Source organism: Carya illinoinensis, chromosome 1, assembly GCF_018687715.1.
Source record: "Carya illinoinensis cultivar Pawnee chromosome 1, C.illinoinensisPawnee_v1, whole genome shotgun sequence".
Taxonomy (NCBI): domain Eukaryota; kingdom Viridiplantae; phylum Streptophyta; class Magnoliopsida; order Fagales; family Juglandaceae; genus Carya; species Carya illinoinensis.
Genome location: NC_056752.1, coordinates 39,823,090 through 39,846,122, shown reverse-complemented (window position 1 = coordinate 39,846,122; position 23,033 = coordinate 39,823,090). Strand labels below are relative to the sequence as shown.

The 23,033-nt window shown below is 36.1% G+C and overlaps 2 protein-coding genes across 2 annotated transcripts; both read right to left on the bottom strand.

Moving 5' to 3' along the window:
- Positions 1–1,301: 1,301 nt before the first annotated feature.
- LOC122318599 (probable pectinesterase/pectinesterase inhibitor 21) lies at positions 1,302–4,352 on the bottom strand. Its single transcript, XM_043136118.1, has 3 exons — positions 4,275–4,352; positions 2,529–4,128; positions 1,302–2,279 (listed from the first exon to the last, which is right to left on the bottom strand). The coding sequence occupies exons 2-3, from the start codon at positions 4,093–4,095 to the stop codon at positions 1,588–1,590; spliced, it is 2,259 nt and encodes a 752-aa protein (XP_042992052.1). The 5' UTR covers positions 4,096–4,128; positions 4,275–4,352; the 3' UTR covers positions 1,302–1,587.
- A 2,653-nt stretch (positions 4,353–7,005) lies between these two features.
- On the bottom strand, positions 7,006–13,193 carry LOC122318591 (probable acyl-CoA dehydrogenase IBR3). The gene is made up of 17 exons (XM_043136108.1): positions 12,869–13,193; positions 12,645–12,779; positions 12,317–12,457; positions 12,093–12,224; positions 11,704–11,889; positions 11,355–11,432; positions 10,932–11,051; positions 10,395–10,493; positions 10,187–10,304; positions 9,759–10,024; positions 9,409–9,603; positions 9,072–9,214; positions 8,900–8,984; positions 8,555–8,764; positions 7,993–8,145; positions 7,632–7,736; positions 7,006–7,501 (listed from the first exon to the last, which is right to left on the bottom strand). Exons 1-17 carry the CDS (start codon positions 13,001–13,003, stop codon positions 7,310–7,312), a joined length of 2,493 nt encoding a protein of 830 aa, XP_042992042.1. The 5' UTR covers positions 13,004–13,193; the 3' UTR covers positions 7,006–7,309.
- Between the last annotated feature and the right edge of the window lie 9,840 nt (positions 13,194–23,033).

Here is a 23,033-nt window from a genome sequence, read left to right as displayed (position 1 = left end):
AATTAGAATATCGGAGCATTCGTATGGATGGAGAGAGAAAAATAGGGGCCTTTTCTCCCCCAACAATCACCTTTAGCATTATCATTATTTCAAAGTTTAAATTTATAATTTAGCCAATATATCCTCCCTTTGCAGTAATTAAAAACATGATTGGATTGTTTGTAGATGTTGAAGAAGATTGAAGAAAACAAAGCGCTGAGAAGAGAAGAAGAGAATTATAAAAAGATTAGGTATTTAATTGCAATATGCAAGATTTTTAAAATGAGATTATCATGGATGTCGTATGAAAAATTAAAAAAAATTGAAAAGACTTTTGTCATGATCCACTCCTTAATATCTACGGGTGGGGTTATGAATACCCCAAGCCCAATGTCAACATTAGGATCCGAGTTATAACTACTACGTAAAAGAGAAATTCTATTTATAGTTGAGAAATAGTTTTGTTATATATAAACGAATTCGCATACCAATCTATATATTAATACTTAAATTTTTATATTCAAAATTTAAATTGATATTGTTTTTAATAAATTATAATATTTTCTGATCAATCATATTAAATGTGTGTATGTATTAATATGTAAAATTACTTACAACTAGATTTCAAGTGAGAGTTGCATGTGTAGGTCTTTTATTAAATGAAAAAAATATTATTTTAAAAGGAATATTTTTATAATTAAAAAATTTTAAAAATAAAATCACCTAGACCTATTTTATAATTCTCAAATGGTAACTATACGTAATATTACTAGGAGAAAAATTTAGTCGGAAACCCCTATGTTTTGTTCCAATTAAGATTTTCCACCTTTCCCTATTCTCTTTAAGAAAGAGCCCTTTATATCTGTGCTACGGTAAACTTGATATTTGACTCCTCTATTGCTAATTCCGTCCATCTAATTTAACTCGATCGTTTTCTTTTTAATAATTTATCAATATATTAAAATTTAGAAAAATATTTTATTTCAAAAAAATTAAAATAAGAATGAATTAATTAAGAAATTTAGCTCAATTGCACTTGAGACTCTAGCTAATAGCTAGGTTAAATATTAATGGGTGTCTCAAGTTTCATTGATGGGATAGGCTTATTATTATTAATTTATAATAAGATCTAGCTAGCTAGATACGTACATCTAGATTGCTTAATTAATTTCACTTGTATTTCTTGATGGATCCAACGTTGTATAGGCCTACGTAAAAAGTTAAAAGGGGGGCTGCTAGATACTCAAGTACATGAGTTGTATAATATATGTACGTGATCATATGATATATGGTATTGCTGTGTCATAAATTCGCAATACATATGCACAAAATGAAAGGAGATAAAATCATTAATTAACGATGCATGCACATTGATATATAGTTTATCCTATATATATATATATATTTGACCTCATCGTGAAGAGATTCACATGAACATCAACAAATTTCTCTCATTCTCTGGCTTATTAACGATGATCTGGTGCTACGTACAGATCTTCAGAAGGCAAGAAAAATAATGATGGGGGAAAAATGTAGATAGCTTAATGAAGGAGACCGGTTTGATCCTTTATAGAGGACTAACGTACCATGAGCTGTTATCTTCGTGAATTACATCAAGCCAGAAACGTAAGGCACTCCGGTGGGCTTGATCCACTTATCGCCACCAAGGAAGGTTCCAGCAGTGAATTTCTTGGCATGGTCCAGAGTGATCTTCTTGATGCCTCGCCATTTGACTCTATTGATCGTGACCGCACCAGGACCATCGTTGCCGATCTCAGCGTAGAAGAGTGTGTTGAGAGCGAAGTCACCCATCCATGGCAACCACCCCTCAGGCTGGATGAAGCCCTCGATATGACTCTGCATAATGATTGTTCTTGAATATTGCTTCCATGGTCTACCAATGAAAGCCTTGTTCTTATCCCTGAGTGGGAGATATGCTGGTTCGGCGGTGAATGTGCAGCCCTGAAGGACGAGTGCGGTGGGCTCGCGCCTGTCTATCCTCCCTTGGGCTGTTACGATGCACTGCTGGTTGTCCATTGGCTTCCTGACGATCATCTTGCAGTTTTGGAACACTGCGGCTGCGTTGCCAAAAATGAAGTCGATGGTGCCGGAGATGGTGCAATCTCGATAGAATTGGCGGTGGGTGTGGGCATAGAGGGTGTCTTGGTACCCATCCATCTGGCAGTTATAGAAAATGGACATGTCGGATTGGACGCGTAGTGCCACAGCCTGGTGCTTTGCAGCTCCTGCAGAGTTCTCGAATCCAATGTTCTTAGCCATGAAGTTGCTTCCAATCGCAGCTGCAACAACCAAAAGATAATGAACTTATGCTATCATAAAATATTTGGAAAGGAAATAGAATACATAGGCTCAAAACGTACTCTCCTTTTTAACCGATGGCATAGTAATTAAGATACATACTAAAAAACGTGTAACAAACCTTAGTAGAAAATGGAAGATAGGCTCAATGACTAGTCTCTTTTGTGTTTATTTAATTTAAACTGAGAGGGAAGAAGGCACAAAGTGATATGCATATATCATGTACTTACAAACTGTGGCAGTCTTGAATGTGGGGGTTCCATCGACGAAGTTCTTGTTTCCTGTGATCTTGGTCTTCGTGGGGCCATCTCCAATCATAGTAACTTGGGTCATGTGCTTGTTTAGGATGATTTGCTCCTGATAAACTCCAGCCTTGATATAAATCACGAAGGTCTTGTTGTTGTTCTTGGGAATGTCAATGAGTGCTTCATTGATGGTCTTATACTTGCCACTTCCATCCTTTGCCACCACTACGTCAGCCTTGATGTTCCCTGTATTGGTAGACCCCAGAAGCTTCCTTTGAAGGCCATTGATCCATGCAGGGAAGCCGCGTCCATTATCATCCTTAGCTAGCTCTACACCGAAGCCGCTTCCATTATCCGAAAGAAGCTGCCGGTTGGTGGACTCCAAGGGCTTCCTCTGCTTGTCAGCGTGCCCTTCGTCGAAGCCGCTTCCATTATCCCAAAGAAGCTGCCGGTTGGTGGACTCCAAGGGCTTCCTCTGCTGGTGAGCGTGCCCTTCGCCGAAGCCACTTCCATTATCCCAAAGAAGCTGCCGGTTGGTGGACTCCAAGGGCTTCCTCTGCTCGTGAGCGTGCCCTTCGTCGAAGCCGCTTCCATTATCCCAAAGAAGCTGCCGGTTGGTGGACTCCAAGGGCTTCCTCTGCTCGTGAGCGTGCCCTTCGTCGAAGCCGCTTCCATTATCCCAAAGAAGCTGCCGGTTGGTGGACTCCAAGGGCTTCCTCTGCTGGTGAGCGTGCCCTTCGCTGAAGCCGCTTCCATTATCCCAAAGAAGCTGTCGAGTGGTGGACGTTGGGTCCTTATGTGGTTCATCGATCGTTTCATCGAAGCCGGTTCCACGACCATCCTCATTCCAAAGAAGCCTCCGGTTCAACCCTGGAATTTGAAGATTGGTCAAGACATTCGAGATCTCGGTCACCATGGCAAGGCCATTCTTGGTGAGTTCTTGTGTAGTCTTCAAAATCTCTTTCATCTTGTCCCCGGCATCACCCGTGGTGTTCTCGAACCCATCCAAGCAAGTCTGCTCGTAGGTGATTGCACCACTAAGCCAGACCTTGAGGTCCGCTACGTAATCGTCGAGCTTGCTGACGTCGAAGGCACCGATCTTTTCGAAAGACTCTTGGAGATCATCGATGGCATACTCAAGGAGCTCTTTGCAGTTCTCCAAGGCTTGAGTTGCTCTGGGGTCCTTGGCTAGAGTTTTTAACGTGGTCGAGTTTGCAATTGCAGCATGAATTTCCTGAACTGCGACATGGAAGCCGATTTTGATAAGCTCTTTAGGGTCGGTGACGTTCCCAGCCGAGGACAAGCTTTTCTCGCAGGTTTCTTTATAATCAGTGGGCTGGCAAATGGCCTTAACTGCCTTCATTGATGTTGAAACCTCGCCATTGCCATCAGATTTAGTGGATCCATCAGCCTTGTTGCGAGTCGCGCCGACAGCCACAGCAGCTACCATGGCCACCAGCAAAAGGGAAGAGACGCCAATAATGGCATACTTCTTCTTGTTTTTCTTCTGGTGTCCATTGTTGGATACATCATTGTATCCTCCAAAAGCCATTTTTTTATTTTAATGTTTTTTTCTTATAAATCACTGAGGGAAAAACAAAAATAAGAACAATTAGTTAAGATGCATCATGTGCGTCATGTGAATATATATTTCTGTTTCTAATTATTTTAGGTCTATTCCTTTGATACTATTACAATACAAGATAGCATGCATGCAACGTACGTACGTACCTTCAAATGGAAAAACACTACAGAGCTGTTGGGGCAGTCTTTTTTGGGCAGGGTTTATGATGCCCCTTGCTCTGACATATTATATTTTTTTAACGATGGACGCATATTTAAAAGGAGAGGTCAACCCAAAAGATCGTTACAAACGTGAGTACCGTAGAAAAGTCCGCACAAAAATAGATCGTTAGTTATCAATGTTTTCCAAATTTGAGAGCTTCACCATTAACCAAACACTTCATAAACTTGAGCCACCTCGCATTAATCTTAGCCACTGTTTATTTTTGGTCCATTTTTTGCGCAAAATCATCCATCCTATATATATAGCTACTATTATTTTATGGTTGAGGTTTCAAATTATAACTATTAATTAAAATTATTTAAATTTTAGGAAAAATTACATTACCATTCATCTTTTTCATTTGTATCACCACATTCTCAAGACTAACGACTTGGACCATAGACGACCATTTTTCCACGATTTATACCCTTATTTTAGATACATATAGCCATTAAGATCAACCAAAAATAATATTACAGTACTGTGGAACAATCTTGACAGCAATTAAGGTTCTTTTTTTTTTTTTAAAGGGAAACTATCATCATTCATTTATCAGATAAAATTACATTCATGAACGGATACATTCTTGAATGTTTCCATATAAAACATGACATCGATCATAAACTAAAATAATGTATATGGAGCTCCACTAGTATATTATTTCTTTTTCATGTGACTGGTCTAGTCTTCATTATTGCTAATACTCTCTACAGACAATCATCTAAGAAATAAAAAAAAAAAATGATATGTTATATTACAAATTGACGTTTTGATAAAAAAAAATGAGAGTACTTTTGATTGTTTGTGATAATAAAAAAAAAAAGAGTTTTGCTACATACAAATATAGTTGTGTACTAATCTGTATACCAATACTGATTTATTCATACTTAAAATTTAAATTAACATTGTTTTCAATAAAATCTATTTTTTGACCAATCACATCACATTAATACACAGATTAGTGCATAATTGTGCTTGCAATTATATTTTTTCCAAAAAAAAATTATAGTTTGGAGCGCATCTTAATTCGCACAGCTTTGATCTCCTGAATTAATTAATCGTCTTCTGATCATCATAGCTAGCTGCTTTTAAATTTTCTTCAATTCTCTGTTATGAGCTCTGTTGAAGTATGATCTTTGTCCAATAATTAGAAGAATGAGTAAGGAAATACCTTAGTATAAGGTGTTGATGCAATATTAATGGTAAATTCCAAACATCTTTATATACGTAATATATAAAGATGAATGATAATCCGATCGAAAATATAATTAAAACATTGCAACCTTAGTTTTTTCATCTTTCTTTGAGCTTAAGAAAGAAAACAACTTATGATGAATTTTTGAATTGCTTTTGCTGCTTCAAGAAAATTTTCAAGTTTAGACGTCGGTCCATTACAATAGAAATTACCCTCAATTTGATCCCCAGCTTCTGATCAAAGCGCAGCTTACATATATACATGGAATTAAGTATCTTATCTTACTGACTATATAATATGGCCTCTTTCAGAAGGGTCTAATTGGAGCATGACATGAATTAATGTATATTATAAAGTTTTTTCAACCTTTGGATCACACGTACAATTATCAAAGTCATCTAAAAAATATCACGACTTCAAGTGATTTTTCCCCATGAGAAAGCAGCTTGGCATGGGATGGGATTTCAAGCGCTCAGTATAATTTTCACAACCAGTCTGATGAACGTACAACATTAATTATTCTCAAATCTCTGGCAAATTCAAAGCACTGCACGAGTTTCCAGAAACATAACCCAAAAATCTAAAGAAATCCGGAGACTCGTTACCACTTGGAATGTGCCGAGCGAAGGGAAATAGGAATTAATGTGGTCGGACTGTGTTCCCACTCAATGGGCCTGGGCATGACATGATCAGGCTCGTGCGACATTACTGGCTCGCCCGACCCAAGTCGAGAGTTGAAGTTTGAACCATGTGACTCGAGAAAAGGCCTTGGGCGATGTGGATCCTGGAGTCGGAGGAGGGCACAGCGTGGTGCTGGTTTCTCAGAGCAGGGACCACCTCCCTCTTTTGCTTTCACTTTTTGTCGTGAATTACTTTTTGTTTGGATGTTAAAGGCTGCATATTTTATGAGTTTAGCGGGTATTTATTTTTATCTTATGTTGCAATTGCTGTGAGATGCTTGTTGAAAGAGCTCCACTACCTTAGGCTTGGACAAAGGAGCAACTTCCAGCGAAATGGGAATGCAGAAAAGATAATGGATGCAAGAAACCCATTGGAAGAAAATGCCCGGCGGAGGCTAGGCATGGTACTGGTGGTTGCCATGAAAGGGTGCGTTGGATGGTAGGGAGAATTCCTCAATTACGCTGCGAGTAGATGTTGAGCTGAATTGAACTGAATTCTTTATGAATAATAATAAATTAAATAAATATAATAAGTTATGTGACATTCATCTAAAATAAATTTATATATATTTAGATGTTAAAATGAATTTCATACTATTTATAAAAAATTAAAAAGGATTGTAAATCTCTCGTATAAAGATATGTTGAATTGAAAAAAATTGTTAATCCTACTTGTACAAAAATTTTGAATTTAGATGAATTTAATAATTTGAAAATTTGGTATTTGAATGTTAAACTTAACTTAAAATTAGACTGAACTGAATTTATTTCAGCTGAATTTTGCAAACAAAAGGGGCCTAATTTTCAGTCAACACTACTAGTTTGGATAATCAGACAGCGTTCGACATTGTTACACGCAAGAGAGGTCTGTTATGACTTTCCTTGAAGCTGATTTCACTATATATGCCAAATCAGTCTATATTATTTTACAAACGGATACAATATTCTACCATCAAGTACACAACTTTTTTGGGTCTCAGGCTGTCGTCGCAGGGATCAACTGCAGTGCCCTCCCCCTTCAGATTATTCTCGCCTTTCTTTTTTTCAATCAACAGTAAAATTAAAAAACAAGGGATTCTGCTTAGAGAAACTCACTTCAAAACTTTCAAAGCTTAGCTCTCTGCAGTTCTAACTTGGCAATAGTGCCCAAATGGACTTCATCGGGGCCATCTGCAATTCGCAAGGTTCTTGCCGTGGCCCAGAGATGTGCCAGTACAGTGTCAGAGGATACACCAGCTGCACCATGCACTTGCATTGCCATGTCAAGCACCTTCAATGCCATGTTTGGAGCTGCTACCTGCTCCACATTCCGCCAGGCCGATTTTAAAAGGAAAACTCAGAAACATAATAGCATATCGGATCACTAACAAAAAAACAACAATCCAAGATTTGATTTTGTCACGTCGTATTTTACAACCAACCATTACCTTGGCCATTGCTATCGTCCCACGGGCCTTTTTGTTTCCAAGCCTGTCAAGCTGGTCAGCTGCTTCAAGAACCAACAACCTGGCTTGCTCCAGCTCTATCCGACACTGTACGACAAGGCCAATTTAGGAAGCTTGCTATATATACATAATGGCCAGGAGGAAAACCGAATGGCATCTGGTAATAGAAAGGTGTACCACTAGAAGTTCAACGTAAAATCTATTTCTACATTTTGGATCATTAATCCATTGGAATAAATGGTCCTCTAAATTGATTTAGCTTTGAACTATCACTTCCATTTTGTGATGTATAACAACATAAAATATCTCCATTACTTTATGGCAGGGACTTGAATCATTATACCTTAGCAATATCCGAAAGGAATGAACCTTGCTCTGCTATCAACTTCCCAAACACTCTTCTAGTGAGAGCCCTTTGAGCCATCATCTGCATGCCACGCTCAGCAGCACCGATCAGTCTCATGCAGTGGTGCAGCCTTCCTGGGCCTAGCCTACCCTGCAAGTAAGCGAGTGCAGGAAGATATCAAGTGGGTCCGCCAAGAGGAAGCTCAGTACACGGAAAACTATACTTATTTTTATTCACAAAACCCACCCATCAATCATATTCTCAGAATAATATCTATGCCTTCTCAATTAACAATCATTTCTAATTTCAGTGGATGAAATTCTGAAACAAAACCTTTTTCCTGATTGGTTCAAGACGAACAAAATTGTTCCACAATTCCAAAACGCAATAAACAGCCAGTAACATGTTAGCTTGCCAAAATCACAAATTATGTCATCAAAACTGAATTTGCTGAAGCTAATAGAAATGTAAGTTTGTTCAAAATTCCAAGTACTATTACAATTTGGTTGCCTAAAAATTGCAAGCAGTAGGTTACGGGAAGACACTAAACAACTCTTACCTGTGCAATCTCAAATCCACGCCCTTCTCCCAACAGAATATTCTTTGCTGGCACACGTACATTCTCAAATGATACTTCTGCATGCCCATGAGGTGCATCATCAAATCCAAAGACTAGAAGGGGTCTCTTTACACGTACACCTGGAGTCCGGATATCCACTAAGATCATAGATTGCTGCTTATGCTTAGCTGTGTTGAAGTCAGTTTTTCCCTGTACTCGTAAAATAAAAAGATAAAAAAAAATAAAAAAAATCAGTTTTTCCCTGTATATTGTCCAGATCACACTTTTTTAACTGCACAAATAATCATTTGGACTTTTTTACCGCTATGCCGAAAAAGAACTAACCATGACTATGAGAAGTCTGCACCTCGGATCCATGGCCCCACTGGTCCACCACTTTGTCCCATTAATGACATACATATCTCCTTCTCTGCACATGTAGTGAACAACCGGTCATGACAAACAGGCATGTGTCATATATAGTTATATCCCATTACTGAAAGCTGCTTCCTACCACCTCTTAATAGAAGATTCAATATTGGTAGCATCAGAAGATGCAACTTGTGGCTCTGTCATTGCAAATCCAGACCGTATCTTACCCTCGAGCAAGGGAATAAGCCATTCATTTAGTTGATCTTTATTTCCATAGCGCAACAATACCTAAAATGAAAAGTAAATTTTGATAACCTGATGGTGCGAAACATGCATGCGGTAGACATTTTTCTTGAAGAAAACCTCAACCATATCATTAATTTCACAGATTCGAAAATATGCAAAGGTGTGATTCTCCAACTATCAATAACCTGATAAACTTACCATATGTGAACCTTAAAGAATCAGGAAGTTTAATATACCTCCATATTTCCAGTGTCAGGTGCGCCACAGTTGAACACCTGTGGAGCCCAAATGGAACGACCCATGATTTCACAAAGATATCCATATTCAAGGTTTGACAGGCCCACACCCAGTAAGTGATCATGTACACCTTTTGGGAGCGCATGGTTGCTCCCATCAAAAATCAACTTTCTTGCTCTAACGGCACTATCAAACTGCACATAAACACAAAGGTAAAAGTGAAATATGTTCAATAGCAAGAATGTCAACTTCTACAAACACTAACAAATTGCTCACGTAAAATGTATAAACTTCAAAAAACAATAAATAAGTATAGAATGTAGGGACGTGAATAAAAATTAAGACGTACAGGTATCCATAGGTTCCACAAGCCTTCCTTCTTTGCTAGCTCTTTTAACTTCTCCTCTTCTGGATGCACTGTCCAACGTGAGGTAGACTGGGCAAGTTTGTTAAACTCATTTTCCATAGGATATATGTGATCGTCCATGAACTTGATCAATCTATTTCTCAATTCCAGCACCTTTTTACTAGGAACAAACCTGCCCCCTCCATTTGAAATTCCTTGATCTTTGTTCTCATTACCAGATAGTTTCAAATAGTCTTGTGGAATGGGAACTGGTTTATCGAAAGGACAAAAAAGCCTCAGGCAATTGCTTTGGGTAATATAAACAATCTGGGAGAGTTACTATCTTTCAATCCTATAAAACCAATTTATCTGCGTGCTAAAAAATTCTTTAAGTTGAAGGCTGACAAAATATATTAAATTGGTAAGGTTACCAGATGGAGGATGCTCAGGCAGCACAGATTCTCGTTGAATGAATGCCCATGCGGAGTTGATAAATCCATTAGCTATTTTTCCTGCAGCTTGGGCACGCTTACCTCCTGAAGCATTACCCTACATTGTCACAATAGAGGACACATTATCCTGATGTGTTCACTTCCCATGAAAACACCTTTTTCGCCTATTCTACATTTCAGAAGATACCATTATCCATCTATCGTATACTCCTGCATAGATTGATGCCCCACGGAATAAGGAAAAGGCAATATAGAACTTCCACTCAGCAACAGGCCATGCTCTCCTCTGCATTGCCCATGTGTCCAGTGTGAGTCCTTTAAGCAAGTTTAGAGGAAAAAATGCATCTGATTTACCCGCTACAACCATTTAATAGAGCACACAGGATGACTATTGATGGCACATAATAACAAAGAAAATATAAGGGTGTAGAATCCATCAGTCTAGCTAGTAATGGAATTAAAACACACCGTATGGTCACTTATATTCAATCAAGAAATTTTATGCATGACATATTTACTCTGTAAATCCTTAATGAGTGATGGAGTATTGTTACTGCCTTTCCAAAAACCCTCACTGGATGTTATATTGAAAATCTAAATAATCAATTTTCTTGATCGTTTCCTTAATTTCCTCTATAGAGGAACTTTTTTATAAGTAAAAATGAAAATGGGACAATGAGCATACGGACCTCAATTCAATAATTATAATATATACTCGACTTACAGCTGCAGAGCAGTATTCTGCCAAAAATTCTGCCTGTGAAGGAATCCCCTCTGGAGTTCCAGTAAGTTCCATTCCTTGATTCGGTTGTGCCTTTCCAAGGTCAGTATCCACAATATAATGCTGCAAAGAAAGAAAGTAGCAATCGAGTTGTAAATGACATTTAATGATCACCTAATTGTTATATGGTTCGATTTGAGACTTCCTACCAATGTTTCAATTGGGTGTTGTATAGGATAGGGGGTAGATCAGGTATGTTACCATACTAGTATACTGAAGCGAAATAAATAAAATGGCCAACCAGAAGTATTCCAATCATTAAAATCAGAGGTTAAGAGAGAACAGTTTTAACACACAGAGTTAATAAGTACAATTATAGAAAGTCTCTTTCCATGCAGATAAGTGATTTCATCAAATTGTTAATACCAAACAGCTGTATGCAACATCACACATTTGGTTCCCCAGAGTAGACAGTTCCCAGTCAAGAATGCCAATAACTCGATCCTGCACCATTAAGGATATCTGATTAGTTGTGCAACCTAGAATATCTATACTGTTAGCAAGTGATGATCATCGCCCACATTAAGAGTCAACTATAGTATAGACAGTAATAACATGACCAATCTGATCCAACCATAAATATACATTTTGAAATTTATGAAATTAAAATTTACTGCCTGTATTCAAATGATTGAATGAAAACCCAAATTCTCAAATCACACGGAATAAAATACATCTATTAAAGCAATCAGAATTTATTTTTGAAGTACCAGACCTCATTGGGATGAAATACAAGATTATCAATGCGAAAGTCTCCATGAACTAGGCCTGCAATTGTTCCTGAAGAATCTTCAAGAGGAATATTTTGCCGTAGCCAATCAGCCAGCTGGAGCATCTTCAGATTTCTCTCAGGTTTACCATCACCCGTCGAAGCTATATATTGTTTAGCCCACCTCTCTACCTAAAACAAGAACAGAATTCACATCACGGGATAAGTTTTTTGTTTCCTTTTCTAGTACATTTTGGATGATGGTTCCATAATTACTATTTACGGGTGCATGACCCAAAGCAGCAGGTAGTCATTCTTTAAGCAGCTTTTCAAGTACAATATCATCATGTAAATAAAACAAAATCAAATTAGAAATTGTTTTTTAAGAAATTTACCTGCCGCTTACAATAGTTTTCCCGGCGCCCATATTTTCCAAGGCCAATGGCATCAACATTAGCAGAATGTAGAGAAGCTAACGTTTTTGCAGTTTCTTTATATATCGCCCTCCTCCTCTCCGAAGCTACACCCTATCAGCCATAAACCAAATTTAGCTTATTTGACGCTAAATTACATTTCACGAGTCAACATCGAACGCAGCATTGAGGCCGAAATAACATACCGGCAGCCTGGGATCTACGAATATGCGTCCATCCAAATACTCCATGATGTAAAACGCAGTTCCAATTACACTCGGGTCGGTACACAAGCAGAGAGCTTTCGGAACCGGGACTCGGGTGTGATCACCCAGTGCCTGGAGAACCTGGGCCATCAATAATTGAAGCGGGAACGTCATGAATTACATTGTTTTTGCCAGTAAACCGTAAGCAAGCTAGGCCAAACAGCTATCTAGTAGCCTAATTTCAAATCTTGAAAAATTATTACTTTCTTTTCGAAGCAACCAGACAGACCAAAAGTAAAAATGATATTATACAGTTATACATCATCACCTGAAACTCTCTCTCCACAGCATGAGCAGACTCGAGCAGCTTCCCAGGGGGCTTCTTTCTCAAAACATACCGTTTCGCATAATCCCCCGAGCTCACAGCCATGAGATAGGTAGGGTTCGATTGCCCGTGTCCAAACTATATGTATGATCGAATGCACAAGAAAACCTCATCAGAACTTTTGAAAGAGAAAAAAGAAGCAAGGAATAGTAAGAGAGACGGAGGACCTGAGAGACGGTGAAATCAGTGGGAGAGAGAGGGAAACCAGGGACGTTGGCGGAGGCGTAGCTGAACAAGGCGTTGAGGTCGAGAGCGTGAGCCGGGTGGACTTGCCCCACCAGATCGGATGTACGATTCGCCATACTTCTTCGATTCTAGTAGGTTCGGTTTCAAACAGATCAACTTGTGAGTCGAATCGGCTCGGAATGGGTTTGTTTCGAGGGTAGGAGGGCTACAACCTTTGAAAACTGAGAGAGACAGACAGCAGCAGAAAGGACATAGGGTGGGTCACAGACAGATTTTGCAGTTATGGTGGGCAACTTTTTCAATTGGAAAATGATTCGGATCCCGCGAGGATGTTTTGTTTTCTATTTTTTGTTTTTTTTAAATGATTAAGAAATTATTTTTTAATAATATTATAATTTTTTTAGAAAAATAATGTAAAAAAAAAAAAAAAAACCTTGGGATACAAAAGCGGGAGCCCAGCTGATCCCTTGCACCGCCCTTTCCAATTTGATGATCGTGTGCCTTGTCTTTTTTTTTTTTGGTTTTTTCAGTTTAATGCCCTGTATAATTTTTTGGATATTTATATAATATTATTTTCAATTAGAATGTCTTAAATATTAAAAATTAATAAGAAGAAAACCTAATATCACAGTTATTTATATATATATTTAAATTAAATTGTCAAATTATAAGATATAATATAAATAATTTATTTGATGACAAAAAGTTTATTAAAGTTTTATTATCTGGTACAAGCTCGTATCTTGAATGATAAATTAACATAATTAAGTAGCTGATTATCCATATTAATTTATGAAGAATTGAAACATTTTAGTTATGGATTTTATGTAATTTAACAAATTAGTCAAGCTATTATATTTTTATAAATAAATCAATCATGAACAGCTCACTGAGAACTTTGAGCCCAAATTTCTGTTGAAACTTGAATCAAACTTGAATATATAAATATTCAATATTTAATATTTATGAAGAAAATAATAATAATAGCCCCAATATTCCTCAATAGAAAATATTATCTCTTTGATACGTTTTAGAATATTTCTTATCATTTTTTTTTAAAAAAACATGCAAGTATGAACCACGTATTTTTCTTTTATTTTTATTGAAAATAGAAGTGGCGAATCACGTGGGTTTAATAAATTTTTGAAATCATAAAGGCAAAAGATAAGTTTTTGAAATTTGAAAAATTCTACTCATCATTTTTACACAATACATTATATATAATTTTTTTTTATCTTTTTAATTTTTTTCTTAATAAATATGTAGTGTAGTGATAATAAGTAAAATAACTCAATTAATTTAATAAAAAAAAAGGATAATGTATTCTTAATCTATAATGAATAAAACAACTCATTTAATTCAGATAATTTTTTTTGAATGCAAGACATTATGATGATCAATATTGACTGCTATTCTAAAATATTGGTCCCACGTTGAAGCTTGTTTTGAAGCTCCCTCAGTTTTTCGGAATCTTCTTTGTACTTGTTCCCTTAGCGTGAAACCAACTAGCACATTGCCTTTATTACTTTCATAAAATTCACATCTCATCTTATATTAATCATTATAATTTTTTCAAATTTTTATATAAAATAAAATAAATAATTTAAAATTTTTAAATCTCAATACAAAAATAATATATTCTACTAATATTTTATTCAACTTATCTCACGACAAGAGAAGTAGGCTTTTGTGACCAAATTTTAGTGATAAAAAAAACTATTTCCTACGAAAATTATGGAAAATAATCATTTTGTTCATTAAATTTGGTCACAAAAACCTAGTTCTCTTGTAGTGTCTCATCTCATCTCCAAAAACAAACGCGGCCGGAATATTAGTAGTGGTCTTAATAAACAAATTTTAATTAAAATCTAATTAGAAATTTCACTTTTACAAATTTTAACTAGCTACATTTTATAATACCAAATAATAGGTTCAACAAATATTTCACCATTCTATTAAAATATTGATTTTAAACTTTTTATTATTTTAATTCTAATTGTAATTTGAATATGCTTATATTAAATATTATGGTTGCATTAAAGTTTATTGTTATATTAAAATTTATAGTTATATTATTGTTGTATTAAAATTTATAGTTATATTATTGTTGTATTAAAATTTATAGTTATATTATTGTTGTATTAAAGTTTATAGTTGTATTATTGTCGCATTAAAGTTTATAGTTGTATTATTGTCGTATTAAAGTTTATAATTGTATTATTGTTGTATTAAAATTTATGGTTATATTATTATTATATTAAAGTTGATGGTTATATTTTTTCAACGGTCATATTTTTCCAATGGTCATATCATATGAGTTGGATATGTGTTTTTAGTCTTATTTTTTCCAACTGCTATATTTTTAACAGCTATATTTCTCCAATGTATATTTTTTTTAACGGCTATATTTTTCCAATGGCTATATTTTACAAACGGTTATATTTTTTAACGGCTATAATTCTCCAACGGTTATATACTTTCACTATAAAACATAACATTTTCTCAATAATTTCATTCACTTCAATTCAAGTATCTCTTTGAAACATTTTCTTTTCATTTTCTCTCAATGGATCGTTCGCTTTTTCACAAAATGACACTTATCGATTTAGATTCTGATGAAAAATTTGAGATAGCAAGATAACTTGCGTTGGAAGAAGAAGGATCAAGTTCACGTGGTTCTTCTGAAAAAGCACGTAGATTCATAATGCGCGATCGATTGCAAGTTCACCAAAATCTATTTCGCGACTATTTTGCTAATCATCTAATTTATCCTCACAAATATTTTTAAAGGAGATTTCGGATGAGTCATTCTCTATTTCTTCGTATCCAAGCTGCAGTAGAAGTTCATGAACCTTATTTTGTCAAAAGACAAGACAATTCTGGAAGACTTGGTTTTTCTTCCCTTTAAAAAATAACAGTTGCTCTAAGGATGCTTGCATATAGTGTCACGACTGATTTTATGGATGAATATTTGAAGATTGGAGAGACAAACGTATTAAGAAGCCTAAAAATGTTTATCAAAGTAGTTGTTTTAATTTTTTTCTGAAGAGTACTTAAGAAAACCTAACAATGATGACATTGTTAGATTATTCGCAATTGGTGAGAAACGTGGATTTCCAAGTATGTTAGGGAGTATCGATTGCATGCACCAGAAGTGGAAGAACTGCCCAACTGCTTGGCATGGTATGTATTTTGGTCATATCCACGAACTAACAATTATTTTAGAAACAGTGGTTTCTTACAATCTATGGATTTGGCCTGCTTTTTTTGGATTGCCAAGATCTCATAATGATATGAATGTGTTTGATAAATCATTTATATTTTCTGACTTTGCTCAAGAGCGTACTCCGATTGTTAATTACACTATTAATGGTCATAACTATGCAATGAGGTACTATCTTGCTGATGTCATTTATCCGCAATAGGCAACATTTGCTAAAAATATCTCAGCTCCACAAGAAAACAAGAAAAAATATTTTGTTGTAGCCTAAGAGCTCGCAAGGAAAGATGTGGAGCGTGCTTTTGGTATGCTTCAAACACGATTTGCTATAATTCGTGGATCTGCACGATTTTTTCACATTGAAACACTCGATAAAATTATGATGGCATGCATAATTTTACATAATATGATCATTGAAAATGAACGGATTGACAATGGAGAAGAAGAGTTCGAATATGAATAGTTGGCAGAAACTACATATGATCCAGTGTCAACTGGCCCTATACATGAAATTAGCGAGTTCATTCAACGCCATCACACTCTTAGGGATATGAGAATCCATTCTCAACTCCAAAGAGATCTCGTCGAGCACTTATGGAAAGAATATAGTCCCGCATAAGACATAGTTGCATTAAGTTTATGGTAGTATTAAAGTTTATAGTTGCATTAAAGTTTATGGTTGTATTAAATTTATAGTAGTATTAAATTTATGGTTGCAACAAAGTTTATGGTACTATAAAAATTACTCCATAATAGTCAATCTGAAGTGATTAATCCAACAAACATAAATATAACATTACTCCATAAAATTACACTAAAACTAGTTTTTCCCAGCATGACTTGCAAGTATTTCTATTTGTCGTTGAAGATAATATTATTGTAGCATTGGAGGCATGGTACTTGTATTTAACGTCATAATTCTTTTATCTTCTTTGTTTTCTTCATTCCATGCTTTCACTTGTTTAAGTAGCACATTCTCTTTTTGCATACGCACTTCGTCTTGCCTAAGACACAATATTTTATTGTCATGATTACGTGTTTCTTGCATAAGCACGAGTTTACTCTTTCTAATTTCTGCCATCTCATTTAGTACCACGAGAGAATCAGAGTTCGTCATTTCTTTTCTTTTTCTTTTCTCTTTTTTTGCTTTACAACCTATTGATTGTTCCAAATTCGAAAATGCAACATGAAAATCCTCATCTTCGCCTAGATTTATTGAATTTGGTGTCGAATCATTCGAATTTGGTTTCTTCTTTGGCTTCACTATTTCCATATATTCCACTCACTTTGGATGGAATCTTAACACTCTCCAACAATGATTAAAGTTAAAAGACTAATTCTCTAACTCTAGGAACATGACCTTTGCCTTGCCAATGTACATAAATAAAGCACCATGGTTCTAAATAAGTAGGATGTTAAAAAAGAAAAAAATAGCATGTTAAAAAATAAGCTGACAAGGTGCAAAATAAGTAGCATGTTGAAAAAATAAGCTTAAAAGGTGCGAAACATACATTGTCTTGCTCGTTAAACCCACTTGGATGCATTCTTTCGACTTGGGCCAAGTAACCACAAAACTTATTTGTAACTTGTTGAATCGTCGACCATCAATTCATTAGAGATGTGTAGTTACGTATAGAGTCGAATTTCTTGTTTTCCTTAAAATATTTATGAATTTTTTTCCATAACATCATATGCTTTTTCTCTTTTCCTTGTATTGCATCTATGGAAGTTTCAAGCCATCCCTCCACATGCAACAAATCTTTCTCATTACTAAAATTATTATCTCGTTGTGTTTTTCGTCCACTTGATTCAACTTCAATAACCTCAACTCGGAGTGGAGAGAGTTCTTGTGAATTTGTGGCACTCATCATTATTATTTAGAAGATTTGTGAAGTAGGCATCACGGTGAGTAGATGGATCTATTCTTAACAAGAGATGTGGGACAAAGAACTAGATATCATCCATCACACTTGAATGATATTAAGACAATTATAGATGGGGATTGTAATGCAAAATCCCATATTATACCGAGGCATGCAAAATATGTAGGACAAAAAATCAACTATTAAACAATTGTATGGGGCATTCTATCAAACAGTTATTGGGCATTCTGTCAAAACCAGACGAACTTTATTCAAGGAAACTATATACGATACAACCCAAACCCAAATACAAGCAGCCAAAATTCCCGTAATTTGCTACAAAAAAATGTCGCTTCATGATTTGAATAACATATTAACATTCCACCAACTATCTAGAAAACTTGGGTGCCCATATCACCAAATCCAAGAATGGCAACTTATGAGGAACAATTACAAAATCATTGGAAGCTTATCCTAATTTTTTTAGGATTTTTTTTTTTTGGTAAATGGAAGCTCATCCTAACTCAAGGAACATTTAACCCCACCCCAAAAACAAGACGGCAAGACGGCAACTTATGTATCAAAACAAGACGACAAGATTAATTCACTTACAACTAATAAACAATAGAGTTTGGGCATAACAGAATTTACATAAGAGCAGAGAAGCCAAAGAATACCTAAAGAATATTTAACAAAGCTGCCCTTTTGATTTGCAAGGAGGAAAGAGAGAATTCAAAGGACGAAGAAGTAGAGAGAGAGAGAGACAGAGAGAGAGAGAGAGGAGTGTGTGCGTAGAATTGAAACATCAAAGAAAATACAGAGAGGGGAGAGTTGATGGCTTACGGTGGTGATGGCTGGAGTTGACGGCGTTGTTGTTCGGTGCAATGGTGGGAGATGATGGCGTTGGAGTTCGGTGTGTGGGTTTTGTTCAGCTTTTTCTTCCGTGGGTTTTTCTTTAACTTTTTCTTCAGTGAGGGAGAGGAAAGGAAGAGAACATCGTGGATTTTTCTTCAGCTTTTTCTTTTTGCCCTAGAGAGAAGTAGGCAGCGGGAAGTGAATTTTTTAATCTAAAAATAATATTTGACCAGTCCCTTCTACTCAATAAATTTGGCCAGCTATATAGTTGATGGTTAAATTTACTATTCATTTATTGAGCTTATTGTTGTACTTTGGTTATTTTTTGGCTAAAATTTAACTTTGTTAAGTCAACTACTAGTGCTCTAAAGGCAGGTAGGCAGCGATCGCTAGTTGTGGTTGTTGACTGTCTACTACCTATGGCTGTCAAGCCAATTATGTAGCTCCTAATCTCAACTGACTACGGCAGGCATATATACCATTCGTCTCCCGGCACTATTTGTTAGGGGTGCTACCTGCACCATACGGTGCGGGGTAGACCCCCCCGGCCCCGTATGGGGCGAATGGGGAAAATCTCCCCCGTCCCCCGCCCTCGGTGTGCGGGGGCGGGGTGCCTCGTCTAGCATGATGGGGTACGGGGTGGGGGCAATCCGTCCGCCCCCCACACCCCCCTTCTGGGCCTTGGGCCTAGGAGCATTTTTTGGGCCGAAAATGGTCTAGAAACCTCAGCAATGGGCCAAAATGGCCCACAAGTATGTATTTTTTACATAAAAAAGCTTGAAGACCATTTTCATTTTTCAGCCCATAAAATTATAGGTAAAAAGGAAAAAAAAATTTAAAAATCAAATTAAAAAAAAATATTATAAATGGTAATTGATTTTATGGCTAATAAAAGTTACTAGTCTAAGAGTCTAATACGTAATAAACTAATAATAATAACTAAGCTATTACAAAATTGAAAGGCTAAACAATTACAAAATTACAAACATAAAAGTGTCCAAGGGACATTGTATCAATATTACAAATTATTGAATACAAAATTTGAACAAATAATTAAAAATTGAATATTCTAAAGAGGTTTGTCAGCTGTAGCTTGTCTTTGAGTCAAGAGGTGTGACAGTTGGGGCGGCCTGGGCTTGAACACATTTTTATGTTGCAGAGGTGCTAGACGTCTCATGTGTTACTACAAAAATTAATATTAAAATTAATAACGATGAAATGGAAATAAATATAAATAAATTAAAATAATAAAATAAAAAACAATTACTAGGTGGTCCAAATCCAGACTGATCACCACCCTCATCGGTCTCCTTAAAATTTAAAATATCCGGAACATGAATATCCTTTCCTATCGTCCAACTCTGTGTGCATATCAATGCCTTTACAATTGTAGGAGACAATGAACTACGGAAAGGATCCAATATACGACTTCCGGTATTAAAGGCTGACTCTGAGGTAACGTTGCCAATAGAAATGGCCAAAATATAGTGGGCAATCTCAGAAATGATGGGATATTTATTTGAGGCATTCTTCTACCATCCTAATATATCGAAATGATCATCATCATCTTGGACCATATTCGCTGACAAATAGTTGTCAAATTCATAAACGACCTCCGTAGATTGATGGACTAGTGTGGGATTCTGTGCGAGGGTCTTAGTCCACAGCATTCTGCGTTTCTTTGTAAGAGGCCTGGTCACGGTGTCTGTAGAAGGTGTTGGGATTGGTGTATGTGTCTTCGATGTAGTACCACCCTTAATTGTCATAAACTCGTCATACAATTTTTTCAGGGTATCTCGGGCCAATTCACCAATAATTTCAGTCCATACCCGATCGTGAACAAGTCCCAACCCATATAACAAGCCTGAAACTTTCAGACGGGGATCAAGAATAACAGCCACATATAAGAAAATATTCATTCTAGTCAAATCTCCCCAATATTTGTCATATTTTAGCATCATGGTCACTACCATCCCCCTCATCCTTTCATTGGAATCCCTACGCATATCTTCTAATTCTTCTTTTACCCTACATATTTGTTGACAAAACCCATGGGATGTAGGGTACAAAGAATCAGATATATTCAATATGACATCATAAAATAATCCAAGAAAATTAACGAAAGTAGAAACTACCACCCAATCATCATCATTAGGCTTTCGTGATCCTCCATACTCATCAAAGTATTTGACATATTTGATGTCTTCATCACCAAATAATTGAAAGGTTGCCTTATATTCTTGGGCCGCCACCAACATCAAGAAGGTTGAGTTCCATCTGGTAGGAACATCAGTACAAAGACCCTTCTTCGATGTTATGTCCGCAACCTTTGCAGCAACTTTGAATTTCTCCAATTTAGAAGGAGAAGACCTCACCCATTTCACAGCCATTCTAACTTGTGCAACCGAGTCATCTACATCTTTCAACCCCTCAGTTACAATTAAATTCAAAATATATGCAGCACATTTAACATGCAAGTATTCACCACCCAAGAATGTCTTATTTGTATTTTTAAGATAATTCTTTAGATATCCCAATGCGACATCATTAGATGACGCATTATCAACTGACACAGACAAAACCTTTTCCAACCCCCACTCATTTATTCCGGCCTCCAAGGCCTTCCCAATCGTCTCACCCTTATGATCAGTTATTTGACAAAATTTAATAATCTTTTTAGGCAGAACCCAATCAGCATCAATAAAATGCACAGTCAATAACATGTAATTTATATTTTGGATAGAAGTCCAAGTATCAGTAGTGAGGCAAACTACCAAACCCGCCAATTGGCCCCTCAAAACATCTTTATCACGGAGGTACATCTTCTTAATATCCTTTGCCACAATGTGACGAGAAGGAAGTGCAAATTTCGGTTCTAACTTTTGGACAAATTTTTGGAACCCTTTACCCTCCACAAACTGAAAAGGCAGCTCCTCCATGACAATCATACGAGCTAACTTCCTTCTACACTCATCGAGGTTATACTTCGTATACCCCTTCAATGTTGGCCCCCCGGCCCCACTACTCCCATCCGCCATTTTAAAATCTAGTCTAGATTGACCCTTCTCTACTAAAGATTTTAAAATTGGACTCTTCTTGCATTGTTCCTCTAGATGGACCTTCAGCTGGGATGTACCATGTTTCTTATAGTGATATCCATACATTTTTCCACAGTGATTACATTTAGCTTGTGGGTTGTTAGGGTCACCACCCTCTAGTTTGGTAAAGTTTTGTCAAACTATGGATACAGGTTTCTTGCCCTGTGTGGGCTTCAGAGCAGGGCAATGTGTACTCGTTATAGGGGTAGAAGTAGGGTTAGTTTCTGGGGTAGGGGTGTTGGCTGGGGAAGGCGAGCTATCACTGAAATCCGAAGACATTCCTGATTCTCCAACAAAAAAAAAAAAAAAAAAAAATTCAAAGTGCAATCCAACACAATCATGGCAAACTGCATACAAAACCAAATACATCAAAAAAATAATTGGGTTTCGGATTGGAACCCCAAATCCAAAACTCGACAATCAAATTAGGCCCCTCATTGATTGAAACCCTTAATATTATTTTTCATGATTACACAAATGAATATTCACTCACTTACTTTATATGGAGGCAGACACCAAACGTCTCAATTCATGCATGTATTATTTTTAATTAATAACCTATAAAAATTAGTGATTTTCTCTTGATTATGATCTTTAATTCTTACTACTCTTTTGTCATAAATAAATATTATGTCAATTTTTGTTATTTTATTTTAACGTAATGTCACGATTCAAACTCAAATACTTATTCTAATATTTTGTGAAATCAACATTTATACTTAAATTAACATTTATATTTATGTTACCAAAAGATGCAAATCGGAATAATTAGAGGTAGAGAAATGATTTGTATAACTTCTAAATAGATAAGTCTCGTACATGTTTTTATAAAAAAAAAAGTAGACCTTATTTTAAAAAAATATATAAAATTCAAATTATTTTTTAATATCAATGAGATCTATTTTTATTTTTATTTTTTGGGAATAGAAAAATCTGGGCCATATTGACACTTCCGACACTCACATACATAAATATAAAACGTTACTTTCATATTTGTTTTCGTTGATTACCAATTTTTTGAATTTGGGATTTGGAGGTTTCAATCAATGAAACCCTATAAAAATTAGGGTTTCGGATTGGAACCCCTAATTGAGGTTCAAATCCGAAACCC